At 34.3% G+C, this 20,531-nt stretch overlaps 1 protein-coding gene across 1 annotated transcript in view; it reads left to right on the forward strand.

Moving 5' to 3' along the window:
- Positions 1-6,759: 6,759 nt before the first annotated feature.
- The window catches only part of LOC139489502 (aconitate hydratase, mitochondrial-like), a 29,290-nt gene continuing 15,518 nt past the window's right edge, over positions 6,760-20,531 (forward strand). Inside the window, exons 1-4 of the mRNA XM_071275985.1 lie at positions 6,760-6,873; positions 8,265-8,330; positions 8,790-8,869; positions 10,276-10,342. Coding sequence (XP_071132086.1) covers positions 6,841-6,873; positions 8,265-8,330; positions 8,790-8,869; positions 10,276-10,342 — 246 coding nt within the window. The 5' untranslated portion in view covers positions 6,760-6,840. The remainder of the gene's footprint in view (positions 6,874-8,264; positions 8,331-8,789; positions 8,870-10,275; positions 10,343-20,531) is intronic.

A 20,531-nucleotide genomic window follows, 5' to 3' on the forward strand; every position in this document is an offset into this window, starting at 1 on the left:
ACGATCTACCAGACTTGGAAAAACTACCTCACACTCTAACAGAACCATGACGAACACTTCATTTAACATTTTATTTTTTGGAGGAAATTACATTCAAAACTGTAAATATTTTCACACAGGCCACCTTCCTAGAAGGAAAACATTTTGAAAAAAACATGGCATTTGAAACAAACATTAGTTGAAACACGTTCTTCAGCTGTTTCTCAGAGAAACTTTAATGAATCGAGTTCGAAGCAGAAAACATTCAAAACATACCGATGTATCCTGTCAGTTTGCTCATGAAATTTGTTATGAATGAGTTAAAAACCTTTGAGAAAATCATGTTTGAAACGATAAAAACATTCCAATATAATCTAAAAGGATCCTACCAGTTTTTCTATGAAACACTTCTAAAGATTGAGTGATAGAAATGACATTTGAACATAAACATGCCAACAGTTGGCTGAGGAAGCCCTTCATTGATAAGTTTTTAACTTTTGGGATGTTGAAAATAACATTAACTACATTTGCCACCGTCAGTTTTACGTATAACACTGTCAGTTTCTCCGGGAAACCCTTCCTAATGCAGAACATATGAAACATTCGAGGAAATGATGTTTGACCGTTAATATATATCTACGCTTGACAAGAAACCCATTTGATTACAGACTTTCCGTTTTGAATTTTCTAATGAGAAAACTAACCTCTGGAGTTCAAATTAAGATGGCAGAAGCCATATAGGAAATTGTAGGCCTTCAACAATGAGTAAACCTATACTGAGTGTTTTCATAAAACTATGGTTCATAACAAAACAAAAACAACTCTGCTATCTAAAGAGTTAAATTGGTGCCTATATGAATACCTACATCATGTTAATATATTGTATTGCCGGAACGTATATTTTTGTTGTCAAGAAAATAATTTCTAGTTTAAATCATCTCATCACATTTCGTGTAAGTATATCTAACATATTTCCCCTTTTCATTACAGGAAAAGACTTTGGTAAGGTTGCATCAAATTAATCTGCAACCAGATTTTTCAGCGGTTCATTTAATCAAATAAGAGAACTTCTGCTTGATAAGATGGTGTGGTAATGTAGTGCAATTAGTGTGACATTTTAACCTGTCAATACAATGGAATTGTATGTGACTGTCATACAATTGAGAGGTTTAGTTAGCTATAAAACCCAGGTTTAATCCACAATTTTCTACATAAGAAAATGTCTGTACCAAGTCATTCATATGACAGTTGTTAGACATTCGCTTGTGGTGTTTGAGCTTTTGATTTTGTCATTTCCTGAGGGACTTTCTGTTTAGAATTTTCCTCGTAGTTCGGTTTTAGGGGGGTTATTTTACTTCCTCGAAAGGTCATTACTGTCACAACTGAATTGAACGGACCATTAAAAACACATTATTAATAAAACAAAAAACACATTTAAAAAACTATTTTTCATAGAAGTAAGGGAACTACATTTTTTTGTAGTTAGCAATACAGAAAGATTAAAGGCAAAACACTTACTAGAAGCTGAGATGAAACAAAATGTGGACGGGTTTTGTGTAGTTAAGAAGCCCAACATATGGTAGGAACTTTCAACTTTTCAGAGGAGGTCTTAAACAGAGCAGTCGTAATGACAAGATGTGTTTCCTATTTGAATCTGTGAAGCACACGGCCTTGAATGTAGATGAATGTATAATGTCATTCTTAAAGAATTCCGTGTGGTATTTACGCCATACCTCCTCCACATTGTTGGTTGTTCAGTTGGCCGGTACGAACACAACAAGTTTTGCGAGTACTTTAATTTTGATTCAATCCTAGAAATGGGCGTTTACTTACTCACAATAAACATTTTAACGAACACTATTGTATCCTGTCAGTTATCCCAAGAAGCACTTTCCTTCGAAGTTGTCATAAGAAACTTTTAAAAGGACTATTGAAACAGTAAATATGCCAACGAACTTTAATGCATTTTGCTAGCTACCCCCAGGAAATACTTGATTTACAAGAATTTTTCAGAAATTAGTTTTTGACATGAAACACATAATTAAGAAGTTGCAAGAAAATATTTAAGGAAATGACTTTTGATTAAAACACAAAACTCCATTGGACACTGTTATTTACCTAAGCACATCCTTCACGAAGACGTCTCGAATGAAACTATGGAGGAAATAGGATTTGAAACAGTAAACATTTCCACACACAAACATATATCAAATCAAGACATTTTCTTCAGAATTTACCAAAGGAACCAATAAGGACATAACGTTTGAAACAGTAACCATTTCTACAAATCATCCGAAGGTAATATATAGTTCACAAGAAGTTTTAAGGAAAATGACATTTAAAACAGTAAACACTTCAACACGCACTTATAATATTTCATTTCAGTTTTCCAAGGAAAGACTTTTTCTTATTGAATTTCCAAAAGAAGCAAACGTTCTAAATAAAACCCTTTATTTTCTAACTTTTCGATAAACTGTTACATTCGAAAAATAAAATAATAATTTCAACAGTCTCTACAGTCTCCACATAAAACACTTCATCTTAAAGTTTCCACGTAAAACTTTTGATAAAATGTGAATTGACAATGTCAGTTTTGCCAGGATATCCCTCGTACGAACTCTGCTTTATTTCCAAGGGAATCGTTTAAGGAACTTACAGTTGAGACAGTCAACAACATTTCAACAATTTGTCGAGAAAACCCTTCATTTATAAGTCACCAAAGGACACTTTTGAGGAAATATGTTTGATAATAACTTAAAATTTTAGACGCTATCAGTGTCCTCAGATTGAGTTTCCATAAGAAAGTTTGGAAGAAATGACGTTTGACAATAACATTATGTTGTCGCTTTCATATCTTCGGGAAATGATTGTACCGAATAAAAGCAATAGTAGTATACCACTGTTAAATATTCATCGATGTATCAGGCGAAACCAAATCCGGATAACAAACTAAATCCAAGAGAAACACAAGAGAAAAACAACGGAATAACAGTGACACTGAACTGCAACAAAACCAGTTTGGGAATATGACAGTTGCTTTCCACTTGTTCCATTCGTTGAATTATCATTTAAGTTTGTCAGGTTTTTTTTGGTCAGCAGTTCCTCTTTTTGGATTTACCTTGAAGTTCGATTTCTTATAAACACATTATTGCTTGTAAATAGAAATAACACGTTGTGTGTGCCACATGCGGAGCAGGATCTGCTTGCCCTTCCGGAGCACATGAGATCACCCCAAGTTTTTAATTGGGTTCGTGTTGCTTATTCTTTAGTTTTCTATGTTGTGTCATGTGTTCTGTTTTTTGTCTGTTTGTCTTTTTCATTTTTAGCCAGGTGTTGTCAGTTTATTTTCGATTTATGAGTTTGACTGTTCCTCTGGTATCTTTCGTCCCTCTTTTGCATCTATATCTAGTTTTTTTTCATGTACTTTAACCTGGAACACTCAAATAAAAAAAACGTAAAAACGTTTTACTAAAAAGCTGTTCATTTTGACCAAAAGGGACAGAAACAAGTAGTTACTTTTATCTTTTATCAACTTTGACGAAGTTGATACCTAAATTTCTAAATAATATCAGTAACAACGGATAATTTAAAATTTAAGTATTTTCTCAAGGAAACAGTTAATTTAAAGTTTCTTATGGAAATATTTGAGAAATGTGCTGTCATTGTCCTCGTGTAACCCTTCCTTTATAATTTTTCACGAGCAATTTGTCAGGAAATAAAATTTGAAACTGTCAGGTTTCTTATGAATTCCTGCAGGAAGATGCTTTGAATTTCAATACATCTATTGAAGAAATAACGTATTCACAATCGAACCCTTTTTTCCTCGTTTGTTATCCTCTAATGTGTACATCTGTAAGTGCAATCAGCAGCAGGACGTCTCACATGGTTAACTGCGATTCTACTGACCATTCCTGTGGGATTCAGGTTGCTTAGTCAAATAGTTGTCTATGTATTGCATTGAAGGCTGTTTTTATTTTTATCGTTTTTCGGGGTTATTTTGCAATAGAATTATTGGCTTTTATTCAACATATGATTTTCAATTGTGCAGGTTTTTATCATCTTTTGCCTTAAATGATATTAATATGTTCAAATAAAAAGTTTTGAAAAAAGCAGAAATTATGTGGATCAAGGTACATGCAAAGAAAATGACGACATGTGATGTTAAAAGTTTAATATAATCATTCTGTAAAAATTTCCAACACTATCACTTTACTGTTGTCGCCTGCACTTAACGGTTGTACAAGTTGTCATCTGCACTTTCAGGGTGTATATGTTATCATCTGGACATATCAGTTGTGTCTTTTGTCACCTGCACTTTCCGATTATATCTGTTGTTACCTGTACTTTCCGAATATATCTGTTGTCACATGAACTTTCCAGGTGTGTTAGTTGTCATCTGCACTTTCCTGGTGTATCTGTTGTCACCTGTATTTTCCAGTTTTATCTGTTCTCACCTGCACTTTCCAGGTGTATTTATTGTCCCAAGCACTTTCCTGGTGTATCTGCTGTCACCTGCACTTTCCAGGTGTAGTCGTTGTCCCTAGCACTTTCCTGGTGTATCTGCTGTCACCTTCACTTTCCTGGTGTATCTGCTGTCACCTTCACTTTCCTGGTGTATCTGCTGTTACCTTCACTTTCCTGGTGTATCTGCTGTCACTTTCACTTTCCTGGTGTATCTGTTGTCACCTTCACTTTCCTGGTGTATCTGCTGTCACCTTCACTTTCCTGGTGTATCTGTTGTCAACTACACTTTCCAAGTGTATCTGTTGTCACCTGGACTTTTGGTAGTACCATGGTTTTTAAAAAAGTATATGTGAATATCATGTCATTGCCAATAACTGTAAAGATCCATCCTTAGAAAACATTTCATTTAAGTTTCCAAGGGTAATTACTTTTGACAGGAAACCCTCCATGATGAAGGTTCAATGGAAACTTCAAGTTTGGTGAAATGACGTTATAAGACAGTAAACAGTAAACATCCAAATATACTGAAATATATCATGTTAGTTTAGGACACACTGCAATAAAATTGTGAACTTTTTAATAAAACGACATTGAACGTAAACATTTCTAATAGAGGAAAGCTTTTATATGTGCCTGTCCCAAGTCAGGAGCCCTGTAATTCAGTGCTTGTCATTTGTTGTTGATGTGTTACATATTTTTTTTCGTTAATTTTTTACATAAATTAGGCCGTTAGTTTTCTCGTTTGAATTGTTTTACATTGTAATTTAGGGGCCTTTTATAGCGGACTATGAGGTATGGGCTTTGCTCATTGTTGAAGGCCGTACCACGGTGACCTATAGTTGTTAATTTCTGTGTTATTTTGGTCTCTGTTGGAGAGTTGTCTCATTGGCAATCAAACCGGACCTTTAAAGTTAAGTGTGATGATAACAGGAACTTACCTCTATAGCAAACCCATCATTTAGATATTTCCAGTCGAAGATGTTGAGAAAATAAAATATATCAATAGCATGAATTACATTTGACCCTGTCAGTTTCCGAAGGAAACCTTTTTAATGAAGTTTCTGTGTAATTTGTTGTTGGCTGTCAGTTTCTTGGGAAACATTTCATTTATAACTTTTTGAGGAAAATAACATTTGAAATTAAACTTTCCAACTGCTTCCTCAGAAAACATTTCACGTAAAAGAAATTTTCGAGGACTTCCTTCAGGCAGAAGAGGTTCCCAAAGGCACCATATAGGAAATAAAGTAGCCATAATCCAACCTTTTATCTTTTGTTGCGACATCGATAGATGATTTGGCAATGAGCAACAAGACAATTGTCACATTTGGAGCAGGTGTTTTGTTGTTTTTTCTTTTATCGTTCTTTCTGATTTATTTTTTTGGACCAGGGTTACGTCTGGTTTTCCTTAATTACAATATTGCATTATCCCTTTGGTATCTTCTGTCATTTTTCGTACTCTTTTTTTCTAAAAATAATAATGAAATATCCGTATTACAAGCTGCATGATAACTGACAGCTGAGGTTATTGTGATGTGTGATTTAAAAAAAAATGTTATTTGAAAATAAAGCATACAATGAACTGATCATTCAAACTTAATAAGGATGCAGGAAATGCAGTGGGTGGCCATGAAAGACTTTTAACTAACTGATGAATTTCTAACTTATAGAAACCTGACTGTCACAATTTTGATCAGCATGCTTTTATAGACAAATCGTGACTTCATTTTCATATAATGGCACTATACAGCTTACGCAGGTCATAATAGACTGCTCGTCTAGCCCGTTGAATATCATTACAAATAAACTTTTTTCTTCAATGCTATATGTTTGTATTGTTTTAATATATATCGGTTGTCTGTCTGTCTCTGTTTTGGTTTGTTTTGTTTTGTTTTTGTCAGTTTATTTAGTAACAATCCGGATATTGTTTGGATTTTAAACTGATAAAATTCTTATCAAAATTCTTATTCTTATTCTACAGTTCGCCAGACAGCGTAGGAAAGATACAGAACAACAAGAATAGCACGCACATCCAGGCCATGATCATTTAGAAGATTTTTTTTCATTCTGATTATATAGCTTAGTGTACTACAAAGTTATCACTCAGCTGGGATAATATAATAGTCTCAGTTATTAGTGGTGTCAAGAAAGTAGAGGAATTTCTAACTAGAAAGAAAACACAATTTGAGGTCATTCAAGTTTTTAACTAATGCTGCCTTTAACTCGGCCAACTTGATGACAAATGTGCTTTTGGTGGTTATCGAACATTATAGTCATGTTGTCCGTCGTTTACTACTGCGTTTCTCAATTAAATTTCGGTATACACACACAGCTATCAAACATTTATCTCCCTTTGGTATTTGCCCTTCGTGACGTCACAGGACACACAAAAATTGAAAAATGGCACACATTTTTCGTCAAGCTGCTAAAACGGTAATATTTAAAAATGTGTAGAAAGCAAATTCTCAAATAAATTACTCGGGTACATACAATATGAAGAAGCTTTAGAAAAATGACAAACAATTACAGTCTGTACTTGTTTTCATTCAACTTTTACCTTTAACGTCCCACAAGTTGGCATAACCTTCAATTTTTTTTCCTCCAAAAATGCTGTTAATTGTACAAACATACTGTTATGTATCCTCACCTTACTCCTTTGTACTTGGCTCGGCATGCCCGATATGGTGGGGGGGGGGGGGGGGGGAGTGTGTCGTGCATGGAATACTGGTCTGATGTAGTCCTACACCGCAGTGGCCTTCTTTAAGTTTTACTTTAGGAGTTCCTATACTTTAGAGTTAGGGGTGCCGCCCAGTCATGGTTATGGTTAAATTAGGGGATGTCTGGCAAGGCTATTTTTTTTCTGAAACACCTTCCTACGACGTCGTAACGCTGGACTTTGAGAGCAAATTTTGGGGGGAACTTTGACACCTAGATTTGACATGAAATTTTTATTGCTGGCTAAAGATTTTAAGTAGTAAAAAAGTCCTAACGTTTTTGTGCTTATTGATGCAAAATATTTCCCAAAATATCCAAAGGGAATGATAAAATGAAATACAATTCCGTTTGAGGTGGGCAAATATCCATTTTGTTTTTAAAATGATTTTCCATTATTACCAAAATATATCACTTCCTAAGAGTATAAAATATTAAACTCAGTAATATTTGACAGACCTGATTTTCAGTATAATGTAAATCGAACATTCAGGAAATTTAGGTCCATCAAATGTTACCAAGTTTAATATTTTATACTCTTCGGAAGTGACATATTTTGGTACATGTAATTCTGGGAAATCATTTAGAAAATGTCTTGATGAGTGCTGTTCTGACAATTATTTTTAAAAGAGATTTGCCCCATGGAAATATTGTCAGGATGAAGTCCTCAATAACAGTAGAAAGTCAATATTAACAAAAACCAAAAGAAAATCAATATTTTAGAATACATAGTAACAAAAATTATAAAGCTTCATGCATCTGTGCAGAAATCTTTTCTGTTGTTTGTCTTAGCACCTTGTTTAAAATATACATGTAGGTACATGTAGGATCATCAAATGGTTTCCAAGAAATGTTCTGTACAATGTATTTGATTACCAAATGAAATGTACTAAGGCTGTTGCACAATTAATGCTAAAACAGGGAAAACATTAGTTGTCCAGCACAAATATTAGAAGCCATTAGCTACTGGACATCTGTAAGTCTGTGAGATTCCATCCCTGATACATCATGTATATTATATTAATATAAAAGATTTAAATTCTAGATAGACAATTAAAGCTTATATCATTAAGAATGATAATTTAAAGTGTTACTTATTTCTGATTTTTCAGGGGATATCTGGTCTTCGTGGCCAAACAAGATGTTTCAACTGCTCCCCAGCAGCATCAGCTTCTCAGGTAATATATAAATAATTATTTATTTTTAAAAAGTTGCAGTTATAATATATAGTTACATTATGATGGCAGGTCCTTAAAACATAACCATGATAACATGGGTCCCAGTGAGGCACTTTGAATTTTTCGGCAAACACTATATTTTTTTTGAGGAATTCTCAATCTTTAATAAAATTTTGCATGCAATTTGTGTATACCGTACAGGGGTGGTCTACATTGTAGTTAAACTAAGATTTTGTGGAAACCCAATATTTGGAAGAGTTTGAGGCCATCAGGAATTTAAAAGTACAACAAAGAAAATGTTTTCTATAGGCTTGTTTGCAGACTTTGATAGAACCACAAAATCAAATATCCATAAAAATATAAATATTCCTCAATTCAGTAAAATTGGTAACCATGGAAATAAATGAACCCACAGTAAAATTAAAAAAAACACTAATGTAGAACTTTATGTTATTTTAGGTTGCCATGAGTCGATTTGATACAGACAGATGTCTTGATTATGATAAACTAGAACATAATCTTAAAACTGTCAAGCAAAGGTAAATATTATTGTTATTTACTAACAAGTAATTAAAGAGATTTTGAAAGTTTTAAATTCAACACCAACATGTTTTCTGATTTTTTGTCGAGCCTTCGACTTTAGTCGAAAAAGCGAGACTAAGCGATCCTACATTCCATTGTCGTCGGCGGCGTCCACAAATATTCACTCTGTGGTTCAAGTTTTTGAAATTTTAATAATTTTCTTAAACCATACTGGATTTCTACCAAACTTAGACAGAAGCTTGTTTATGATCATAAGATAGTATCCAGAAGTAAATTTTGTGATAATAAAATTCCATTTTTTCCATATTTTACTTATAAATGCACTTAGTTTTTCTGCGGGAAAACATTTCATCACTCTGTGGTTGTAGTTTTTAAAATTTTAATCCATATTTTACTTTAAATGGATTTTTTTCTGCCAGGAAACAACACATTCACTCTGGTTAAATTTTTAAAAATTTTGATAACTTTCTTACACTATTTTTTATTTATACCAAACTAAGACAGACGCTTGTTTATGACCAAAAGCTAGTATCTAGAAGGAAATTTTGTTAATATTTTGTACCTTTGTATTTGTATTTTACTTATAAATGGACTTAGTTTTTCTTTCAGTTAACATTACATCCAGTCTGCAGTTAAAGTTTTTAAAACATTTATAAGATTCATAAACTATCCAGGATTTTTCACCAAACTTGGACAAAAGCTTCCTACAATCCAAACATGGTATCAAGCGGAACATTTTTATTGATTTTTTCCCTCATTTTTGTTGATCCTACAATTTACAGCAAAAGTAGGCGAGACACTGGGTTTCACGGAACCCTTACAAATTTTTTCAATATATTTGCATAATTGATTTCTTGTTCAATTTCATTGTAAATATTCTCCAATTTTGTTTTTTAAATGAATGATAACTTGAACAAAAGTTACTTTTATTAATCAATATAGCACTCATGGTTTGAGCTTAATTCATTCATTTTAATGGTGACTTATCAACATCCTTTACAAAGAGCATTGAGGCAAAATGCTTATAACCGTCTTATTTCCTGTGACTGCCTTAATCATTGTTAATGGTTTATTAATCTCCGATCTGTAGTCTGGTGATCATATATTTGTCTGGTACATTTAGTATATCCATAAACATTTCAAAAAAACTTATCAACGAAAAATATACTCACATATTGAATTTACAAAATGATGTGTAGGTCTATAACTATACTTGTCAAGAAAATTATAGAAAAAGTGCATGGTGCATTGATATAGTAACCAAATAATAAAAATTAAAATAATAAATAAATATCTTGAGCTTTATTTAGAGTCGACAAAGTATAAAAACAAAGGCATGGCATAATCTCAAATGAGATTTTAACTCACTTTAAACTGTTCTAAAAATTTCCGATTATTTCAGATTAAACCGACCATTTACTTTGTCAGAGAAGATCCTATACAGCCACATAGATAGCCCATCGAATCAGGTAGGAACAACATTTTACTTGTACATTTTTGTCAGGTTTTATAATTTAACATCCCAACACTTCAAATTAATAACATGAAAGAATATGGAATAAACATGATAAATGTTTATTATAATTTGTACATTTAAAAATAATTTTGGAACAAACATGATGATGTATATGATCAGTGTTCTCCCCAGGCCCTTAAAGGACCACGGGCCCGCGATGTATAATTTTCTACCGCGGTGGTATCGTTCTTGCCGCGATGTATAATTTTTCTCCGTGGTGCTAAAGTTTTTGGTAAAAAAATAGTAAATCGGTAAAGATTGAGACGACTTGTTTAACTTTCCGTGAGGTTTAAAATTTTACATGAAAATTGACCAGTTCTAACCAGTTTAATCCCGATCTGACAGGTAGATTGTTTACACCACGTGATCGATTTACCTTTTGAGGTTAACCTTGATGATTGGATTTAATCGATGTACATGATTCTTTTGTGTTTTAATTAATTAAGAGATCATAATTTTAATAAAAGACTTGTGAGGGACAAGCAGACATTTGTTAATGAACTCTATTACGCCAGTCTTGAGTCAAAATAATTTGCCTGTTGGAAATTAATTGTGGAGTTACTTCCCCTGATTTTCCTTATCACAAATAAATGCTCCTCAAATATAATTTCTCATTGAAAATAAAAATAAATTACAAATTGAATGCAAAATTATATTAGAATGTTACATCATTTTTGTACATTAAGGATAAAAACTTTCTTAGAACATACCAACAAAAATGTTTTGAAAATTATTTTTGAGAATCATACTTTTATTGATGCACAGACATATTATATTAAATTAGTAGATTTTTCAACTTTTGAAAAATATAACTGTGCCAGGGCTGACAAGCTTACTGCCAAAATTATATCAATTGAAATGTAATATAATCCAAAACAGGACTATAGCTTAATAAGAACTAGTGGATAGATATATTTATATAAGTACTCTACATGTCTGGAACAAAGTATTAACTATAAAAATAATTTGTTGCTGTTTCAAAGAATCGGGTCTAAAACTATGGAAAATAGTTTTTAATCTACTGAAGGTTCTGTATCAAAATTTAATCTTGTTCAAAGTAATAATCTAACATGGGGAATGTGTAGTGTAACTACAAGTATCAGGACAAAATGGCTTGATCAAAATATAAGAAGTGACTTTAGTTTAAAGACTAATTGTGCTTTCTTTTATTTATTCTTCAAAGATATTAAAGTATACAAACTGTTTATTGATTTACTTTTTCTACCAATAATTTTCTGACCCAAAGTCCATACAACACAGTACCACAGTCAACAAAACAAAGGCAAAAAGGTAATGACAAAAACTAACAAGAAAAAAATAAGCGACGCAACGTGACACAAAATATTTTAAAATTCATTTCGTCACGCGTTACCCTGGTGCTATCTGTAGCGCCGACCGTTTATAAAGTTTACCAATTTCAAAGCAAATGAAAAACTGGTGTAAAATAGATTCCGTTTATTATAATAGAAATAAATGTATTGCAATTTACAATAAATAGTATTTAAATATTATCAACGTATGTAATTACCTATAAAATACCTAATCTGAAAAGTTATATCTGAAGTTCGTAAAGCAGCTGATCGTTAGCAATCCAAATTTGAAACTGACTATAGTTGACATAGTTTACAAAGCGAATACACAAAAATAGATATTCCCTACTTCCGGTTAATGGTTACAATGTAAATATGAACGCTGTGTAGCAAAAGGCTACAATTATGAAAGATTATCGTTATAAATGAATGTGTAAAAGGTAATTCCATACAACTTTAACGTATATAAATGATTTGTTATGCAGTTCCTATGAAAATTACTCCGCATAACATCTGAGTCGCGAATGACAACCTAAAATGTGCTACGAACTCCCGGTAAAATCATTACCAAAATATTGCGGGAATTATGAAATATAAAAATGAACTGCACAAACTATGTGCATTAAACAACGTAATAACTTCTATTACGAAAGTAAATTAAGGTAAAATGCTTTGGCACAACACTGCCTCCCGTCAAATAAAGAATTCTGTCCGCAGAATTAAAACTGAACAATTTACCATTTATCAAGCTTTTAGAAAAAAGTTATTCATGAATTCAATCAATATAAGAACTAATCAAAAGGAATCATTAAAATGAAAAATTGAATTAACCTCTTCCTTAATAATTTTAAGAAACTTTTCTTATTCATACAAATATACAAATATATACATGCGCAATAAAACAATATTCAATATTAGACTGATAAATTTAGATTCAGAACCAATACGTTTGAAGAAAAACTATCTTCTTGGTGAACTTCATCCTGTTGATTACATAGAAAACATGTTTGAACTTGAGAATGACAGAGTCGATACTTTGACAAGCAAACAGTCCAAGATGTGTAAAACACATGAGTTATCCAAGCAAAACTTCACATTGTCTGAGACCATAGAAAAGGCAAATATACCAGAAAAGTGGGAATCAGAGATAAAGATTTGTAAAATCAATGAGCTGAATGGTAAACAGAAGAAAAAGGCCGAAAATCTACTGTTGCCAGAACACCTCAAAGATCTTTATGAAAGAAGTAGTAAAGACATAGAGAGTGAAAGTATAAAAGAGAAATTAGTTGAAGTTTTACAGAAGAACAGTATGGCTTTTGCGTCTTCAAAAGCAGATTTGGGAACATGTTCCCTAGTCAAACATAGAATTGATACAGCTGGGGCTGCTCCTATTAGACAACCACTAAGAAGAACACCAGCAGCATTTGATAATGAAGATAAGAAGAACCTAGATGAACAATTGGAACAGGGGATAATCCAGCCATCTAAATCAGCATGGGCTTCCAATGTCGTACTAGTTCGGAAGAAAGACAACACTGTTAGGTGGTGTCTAGATTTCAGGAAACTGAATGATTTGACCATTAAAGATGCCTATCCGTTGCCTAGGATAGACATGTGTCTGGATTGTCTGGCCTCTGCATCTCTATTTAGTTGCCTTGATCTTCAGAGTGGTTATTGGCAGTTACAGTTGGAAGAAAAAGATCAGCCAAAAACAGCGTTCATCACAAAATATGGATTGTATGAATACTGTAAAATGCCATTTGGTTTGTGTAACGCACCAAGCACGTTCCAGAGATGTATGGAGCTTATCTTCAGAGGATTACAGTGGAAGACCCTTCTAATATATCTTGACGATATAATCATCTTCAGTTCAGATTATGAAGAGCATTTATCTAGACTAGACGAGGTATTTCAACGACTCATCAAGGCTGGTTTGAAACTAAAACCATCCAAATGTAACCTGATGAAGAGCGAGACACTGTATCTTGGACATATTGTAGGAAAAGATGGTATAAAACCAAACCCTAAGCTTATCGAGAGTGTAAAGAACTGGAAGGTACCAACATCAATGAAAGAAGTACAGAAGTTCCTGGGCCTTTGCAACTATTACAGGCAATTCATTAAAGGTTTCAGTGAGATAGCTGCTCCATTAAGTCATTTGACTAGAAAAGATGTCACTTTCGAATGGACAGAAACGGCTCAGAAAAGTTATGACAATTTGAAAACAGCACTGTGTACCAGTCCGGTATTAGCATACCCACATCCAGATGGAAAATTTGTCCTTGACACAGATGCCTCCAATATTGGAATTGGCGCAGTGCTTCACCAAATACAAGACGGGAAGGAAAAAGTGATAGCATATGCTTCAAAGAAATTAGATAAGACTCAACAAAGATACAGCGTCACAAGAAGAGAACTCTTAGCCATGGTAACATTTGTCAACCAATTCAGACACTATTTACTTGGCAGAAAGTTTATCGTCAGAACGGACCATGGGTCGCTGAAATGGTTATTTGGATTCAAAGATCCACAAGGGCAACTAGCCAGATGGATTGAAACCCTTTCACAGTATGATTTTGAGATACAGCACCGTCCAGGCTTAAAACACCAAAATGCTGATGCATTATCTAGACAAGAACATGATGTTCCAGTATGTACTCATTCTACAAACAGTTCTGAAGACACCTGTAAAGCCTGTGAACAGATAAATGAGCAATGGAAAAGTTTTAAGACTGAAGTAGATGATGTAAAGGAATTGAATTATAAAGTCACTGTAAGAGCTGTGGTAACAAGGTCACAAGAACAGTCAGATTGGTTGGCCAAATATTCAGTTAAAGAAATGCAGGGGTTCCAAAAAGAAGACCAAGATCTAAAATACTTACACCAATGGAAAAAAGAAGGAAAAATACCAGAAAGAGAATTGTGTGCCAGTTTAAGCCCAGCCACAAGGAGATATTGGTTAAACTGGGAGAATATTGAATTAATAGATGGTATTATTTATCAGAAATGGATAAATGCCAAGAGTAAATTAAATCATTTACAGTTGATTGTTCCACAAATATTAAAGAAGGATATATTGGTTTTGAGCCATAACACCCCTTATTCTGGACACATGGGAGTTAAGAAAACCATAGAGAAAATGAAGACAGTTTTTACCTGGTACAAGATGAGTCAGGATATAACAGAACATATACAGAATTGTACCATATGCAACAAAATAAAAGGAACGGGGAAAAAACCAAAAGCACCTTTGATGGACTATAGAGTGGGATACCCATTAGACAGAATTGGCATAGACATTATTGGTCCACTGACATTAACCAAGAAGAAGAATAAATTCATACTGGTTATAGGCGATTATTTCACCAGATGGATGGAAGCCTACCCTATACCACATCAGCATGCTGACCTGGTAGCACAGAAACTAGTGATGGAATTTATTGCTAGGTTTGGCATACCACTAGAATTGCATACAGACCAAGGAAAGAACTTTGAAAGTGACCTTTTCAAATCTGTTTGTAATTTATTCCAAATAAACAAAACCAGAACAACTGCATATCATCCGTCATCAAATGGTTTAATAGAGAGATTTAACAAGACTCTTGGTGGTATGATCAAGACCTTTGTCAACAAGAATGTAACAAATTGGGATGAATACATTAATCTCCTGCTAGCTGCTTACAGAAGTACCCCTCATCCGGCTACAGGATTTTCACCAAACTACATGATGTTAGGTAGAGAGGTCAATATCCCTCTGAACCTGATGTTCGGAAGTCATGACAACAGAACTGAGAACAATGAAGATTACATTTCAACCATAAAATCTCATTTTCAAAACGTTTATGAGATTGCAAGGGAAAATCTAAAAACCAATGCAGAAAGACAAAAACGTGACCATGACACACGATTGACTGACAATAGATATGAGTTGGGGGCCTTGGTATACAAATTTGACAAAACCGTAAATAAAAAGTTTCGCTCTCCATGGCTTGGTCCTTTACTGATAACTAAAATTCTCAGCCCCGTTGTTTATGAGATTCGCGGTGAATTCCGCACTGAGGTAGTTCACCATGATCGATTAAAACCCTGTAACGAAAACATGCCAATTTGGGCAAAAGCAAGTTGCAAGTAGAATAATTAAAATGTGTAGATTTTAAAACAAATTTTTAAAATGTAGAATATTTAAAATGTGTAAATTTTAAAACAAATTTTTAGTTTTTGATAAATTTTTATTTATAGAAATGTCTGACGTCGTAGGAACCAAAGTATGGCAGTGCAGGCTTTGTGATTTTACCCATTTAAACAAGAAAGGAGCTGTACAACATTTTATGTTCAGACACACCCCAAATAATCAAATTCCCTATTTATGTAACATCTGCAATTTCAAGGCACTAACGGAAGGAAAATGGAAAAACCATGCTAATGCCATGGCAGGAAAGCCTCTCAGAGAGGATTCTACTGTTACGGTACATACTTTTCATAAGTCCACAAACCCATACAATGTTAAGATTGGAAGTGACATTTATATTAAACCCTTGATGACAGAGAAAGAGGAAGAATTTATTCCAGACTATGATGAGGAAATCACCATCAGTGAGGAAGAAGTTGGCATTATGGAAGTAGAGGTAGATGGACGGGATGAGCAAATTGAGGGACTTAAAAATAAAATAAAAGAAATGGAGGAAAAACACAGGGAAGAGAACAGAAATATGGAAGAAACCCACAAAAAGCAAATAAAAGAATTGGAGGATAGCCACAAATTCGAATGCCTCAGATTTGGAGATTTCATACAAAGATTGGAAAAGAGAAAAGAAGATCTGAAGAAAGAGCTGAAGTCAATGGAAAAGACATTAGAAAATGAAAACATTTGCACAAAGAAAATTAAGAGTGTAGTGACATTTCCAATAAAAAGAAAACTTAACTTCAGATAAACATTTTATTTTCATAAACATTGTTGTTAAATATTGAATATTGTTTTATTGCGCATGTATATATTTGTATACATCTTCAGATAAACATTTTATTTTCATAAACATTGTTGTTAAATATTGAATATTGTTTTATTGCGCATGTATATATTTGTATATTTGTATGAATAAGAAAAGTTTCTTAAAATTATTAAGGAAGAGGTTAATTCAATTCCATCTGGATGTGGGTATGCTAATACCGGACTGGTACACAGTGCTGTTTTCAAATTGTCATAACTTTTCTGAGCCGTTTCTGTCCATTCGAAAGTGACATCTTTTCTAGTCAAATGACTTAATGGAGCAGCTATCTCACTGAAACCTTTAATGAATTGCCTGTAATAGTTGCAAAGGCCCAGGAACTTCTGTACTTCTTTCATTGATGTTGGTACCTTCCAGTTCTTTACACTCTCGATAAGCTTAGGGTTTGGTTTTATACCATCTTTTCCTACAATATGTCCAAGATACAGTGTCTCGCTCTTCATCAGGTTACATTTGGATGGTTTTAGTTTCAAACCAGCCTTGATGAGTCGTTGAAATACCTCGTCTAGTCTAGATAAATGCTCTTCATAATCTGAACTGAAGATGATTATATCGTCAAGATATATTAGAAGGGTCTTCCACTGTAATCCTCTGAAGATAAGCTCCATACATCTCTGGAACGTGCTTGGTGCGTTACACAAACCAAATGGCATTTTACAGTATTCATACAATCCATATTTTGTGATGAACGCTGTTTTTGGCTGATCTTTTTCTTCCAACTGTAACTGCCAATAACCACTCTGAAGATCAAGGCAACTAAATAGAGATGCAGAGGCCAGACAATCCAGACACATGTCTATCCTAGGCAACGGATAGGCATCTTTAATGGTCAAATCATTCAGTTTCCTGAAATCTAGACACCACCTAACAGTGTTGTCTTTCTTCCGAACTAGTACGACATTGGAAGCCCATGCTGATTTAGATGGCTGGATTATCCCCTGTTCCAATTGTTCATCTAGGTTCTTCTTATCTTCATTATCAAATGCTGCTGGTGTTCTTCTTAGTGGTTGTCTAATAGGAGCAGCCCCAGCTGTATCAATTCTATGTTTGACTAGGGAACATGTTCCCAAATCTGCTTTTGAAGACGCAAAAGCCATACTGTTCTTCTGTAAAACTTCAACTAATTTCTCTTTTATACTTTCACTCTCTATGTCTTTACTACTTCTTTCATAAAGATCTTTGAGGTGTTCTGGCAACAGTAGATTTTCGGCCTTTTTCTTCTGTTTACCATTCAGCTCATTGATTTTACAAATCTTTATCTCTGATTCCCACTTTTCTGGTATATTTGCCTTTTCTATGGTCTCAGACAATGTGAAGTTTTGCTTGGATAACTCATGTGTTTTACACATCTTGGACTGTTTGCTTGTCAAAGTATCGACTCTGTCATTCTCAAGTTCAAACATGTTTTCTATGTAATCAACAGGATGAAGTTCACCAAGAAGATAGTTTTTCTTCAAACGTATTGGTTCTGAATCTAAATTTATCAGTCTAACTGGAATATTTTTCATGAAGGGGTCAACTAAAGTCTGTGCCACCATAAATTTCCTGCTGTCTTCTATAACAGGCTGTATCATGGAATACCGGGTATCTAACAACTCTTGATTTTGACCGCAACCATAAAGAATAACTTCTGAAGATGGTGGAATGGTGAAATTCGAATCCAAGACTACTCTCGCAATTAAGTCCGACTTGCGTTTTACTTCACATTCTATCCATTTTCCATTCAACTGTATTCCTTTTCTAGAGTTAACTGTAATATCCATTTCATCAAGGACATCGCAGCCTAATAATAAATCATCACCTATAGGTGCTACATATACATCCCAGACAAACTGTGAGTCTCCAAGTGTTAACGTCACTGCTGCTACCCCTTTGGTTCCCATTTGCTTCCCTGCTTCGGCAACAACTAGGTTTTTCAGTGCTGGTTTTAACTTTGATCTGTTTGTTTTTGGAAGGCGGAAAAATATCTCTTCATTTAACACAGTAACTTCTGCTCCAGTATCAATTACAGCCTTGATTTTCTGATTACTGACCTCCATTGGTACCTTTATACTGGCTGCTGTTATGCGATCAATCACTATTTCCTCTTTAGTGTTCAATATCACATCTTCATTAGCACCTGTATTCTGACCATTTTCATCATGTGAAGAAAGACCTTGGTCCTTTTGCACAGACTCAGCAACAAAATCTTGCTCTTGATTAACACTAGCAAATTTCAACATTTCCTCCTTCTTCTCTCTAAGCAACAAACATTGCAGTATCCTTTCTATTGGATCATCACTTGTCTGGTTTATCTTTACTACTTCTGTCTTACTTTTACTATTGTGGGCTGACACTTGGCCGTCAGTTTCAGCCCTCTTTAGTTTAAATCGTCCTCTTTGTCTTGATTTTGTCCTTGATTCTGTCTCGGTTTTGGACAGTTTCTCGCAAAATGTCCTTCTTCTTGGCAATTATAGCATCTGTTGTTATTCTGTTTCTGTGTCCCGAAACGGTCTTTATTCTGCCATTTTGATCTTGGATCAAAGTTTCTCTGATTTTGTTTGTGATAATTAAAATTTTGTGGTGCTTGTTGGGTGTTCAACTTGGCATCCATAATACTCTCAACGGACTTGGTAACCTCAGTAGTTATGCTATCTTTAATGTCCCTCCCAAACTGATTTAGCCTCTCTTCAGTCACAAAACGTTTCCCGCCAATTCGTCGTACATCTAATTCTTCAGTTGTACTGTAACTGACATCTCTGTCCTCTGTTTCTACTTCTATTTGTCTTATTTGATTTTTCCCTTTTATACCATTTTTACATGTTGTATGCCATGCGACAAGGTTGATAGTCTCCTCCATTGTTTTTGGTCTTTTCGTCAGAACATCATATGCTATGCTTTGATCTGGTAACCCATTTAACATATGTTCTATGGCAATGCTGTTGAACAATTGTTGGTTCATTCCTGGATATGCCTTTTTCACCATTGTCTGTATACGTGCTGCATACTCATTGGTTGATTCTTTGTAACCTTTTCTGACTGTCTGCAATTCCTTTCTGTATGTTTCTGGCAAATTATTGTCACCAAAACGACTTTCCATTTCTTTGGACAGGAGTCTAAATGAACTTCTGGTCTCATAAGGCAGCTCTGCGGCAAAATTTGCAGCCTCATCTTTCAGGATTTGCAATATTTCTTCAGCCTGGCGTCTTGGATCCCAGTTGTTTCTGTCTGCAATGATTTCAAATTGCATAAGAAATGTGCTCCAACCTTCTTTGCCGTTGTAAAAGGGCAATCTTGATCGATATCCATCCTGTGTGCTCGACATTGACTCTGTTCTGCCTCTTGTTTCTCTACTTGGCATTCCTTGATCTGTTTGACTGTTTTGCCATAGGAAATCTCTTTCTCTTTCTACTTCTATTATCTTCTCCCTCAGTCTTGCCATTTCTATCTGATTAGTATCCATGGTGTTACTAGGTGGGTAGATATGTGTGTCGCTGCGTGAAACCATTCTTGGTGGATTAACAGTCTGGTCATAAGTCATGTCAATAGTTGCTTTATTTTGAGTGTTCAGTACTCTTTGAGGTATGCTCATTGCACTTGGAGCGCAGTGGTATGGATAACTTGTGCTCAGTGCACTAATTGATTGTGGAAAAGTGTTCTGTACACTTTGATTAGACAATTGTGTGCTCAGTGCACTATTTGATTGTAGAAAAGTGTTCTGTACACTTTGATTAGACAAACTTGTGCTCAGTGCACTATAATCTGAAAGGTAAGTGCTCGGTGCACTTTGAACAGGGGCAATTGTGCTCAGTGCACTATTTGATTGCGAAAAAGTGTTCTGTACACT

Source organism: Mytilus edulis, chromosome 9, assembly GCF_963676685.1.
Source record: "Mytilus edulis chromosome 9, xbMytEdul2.2, whole genome shotgun sequence".
NCBI lineage: Eukaryota > Metazoa > Mollusca > Bivalvia > Mytilida > Mytilidae > Mytilus > Mytilus edulis.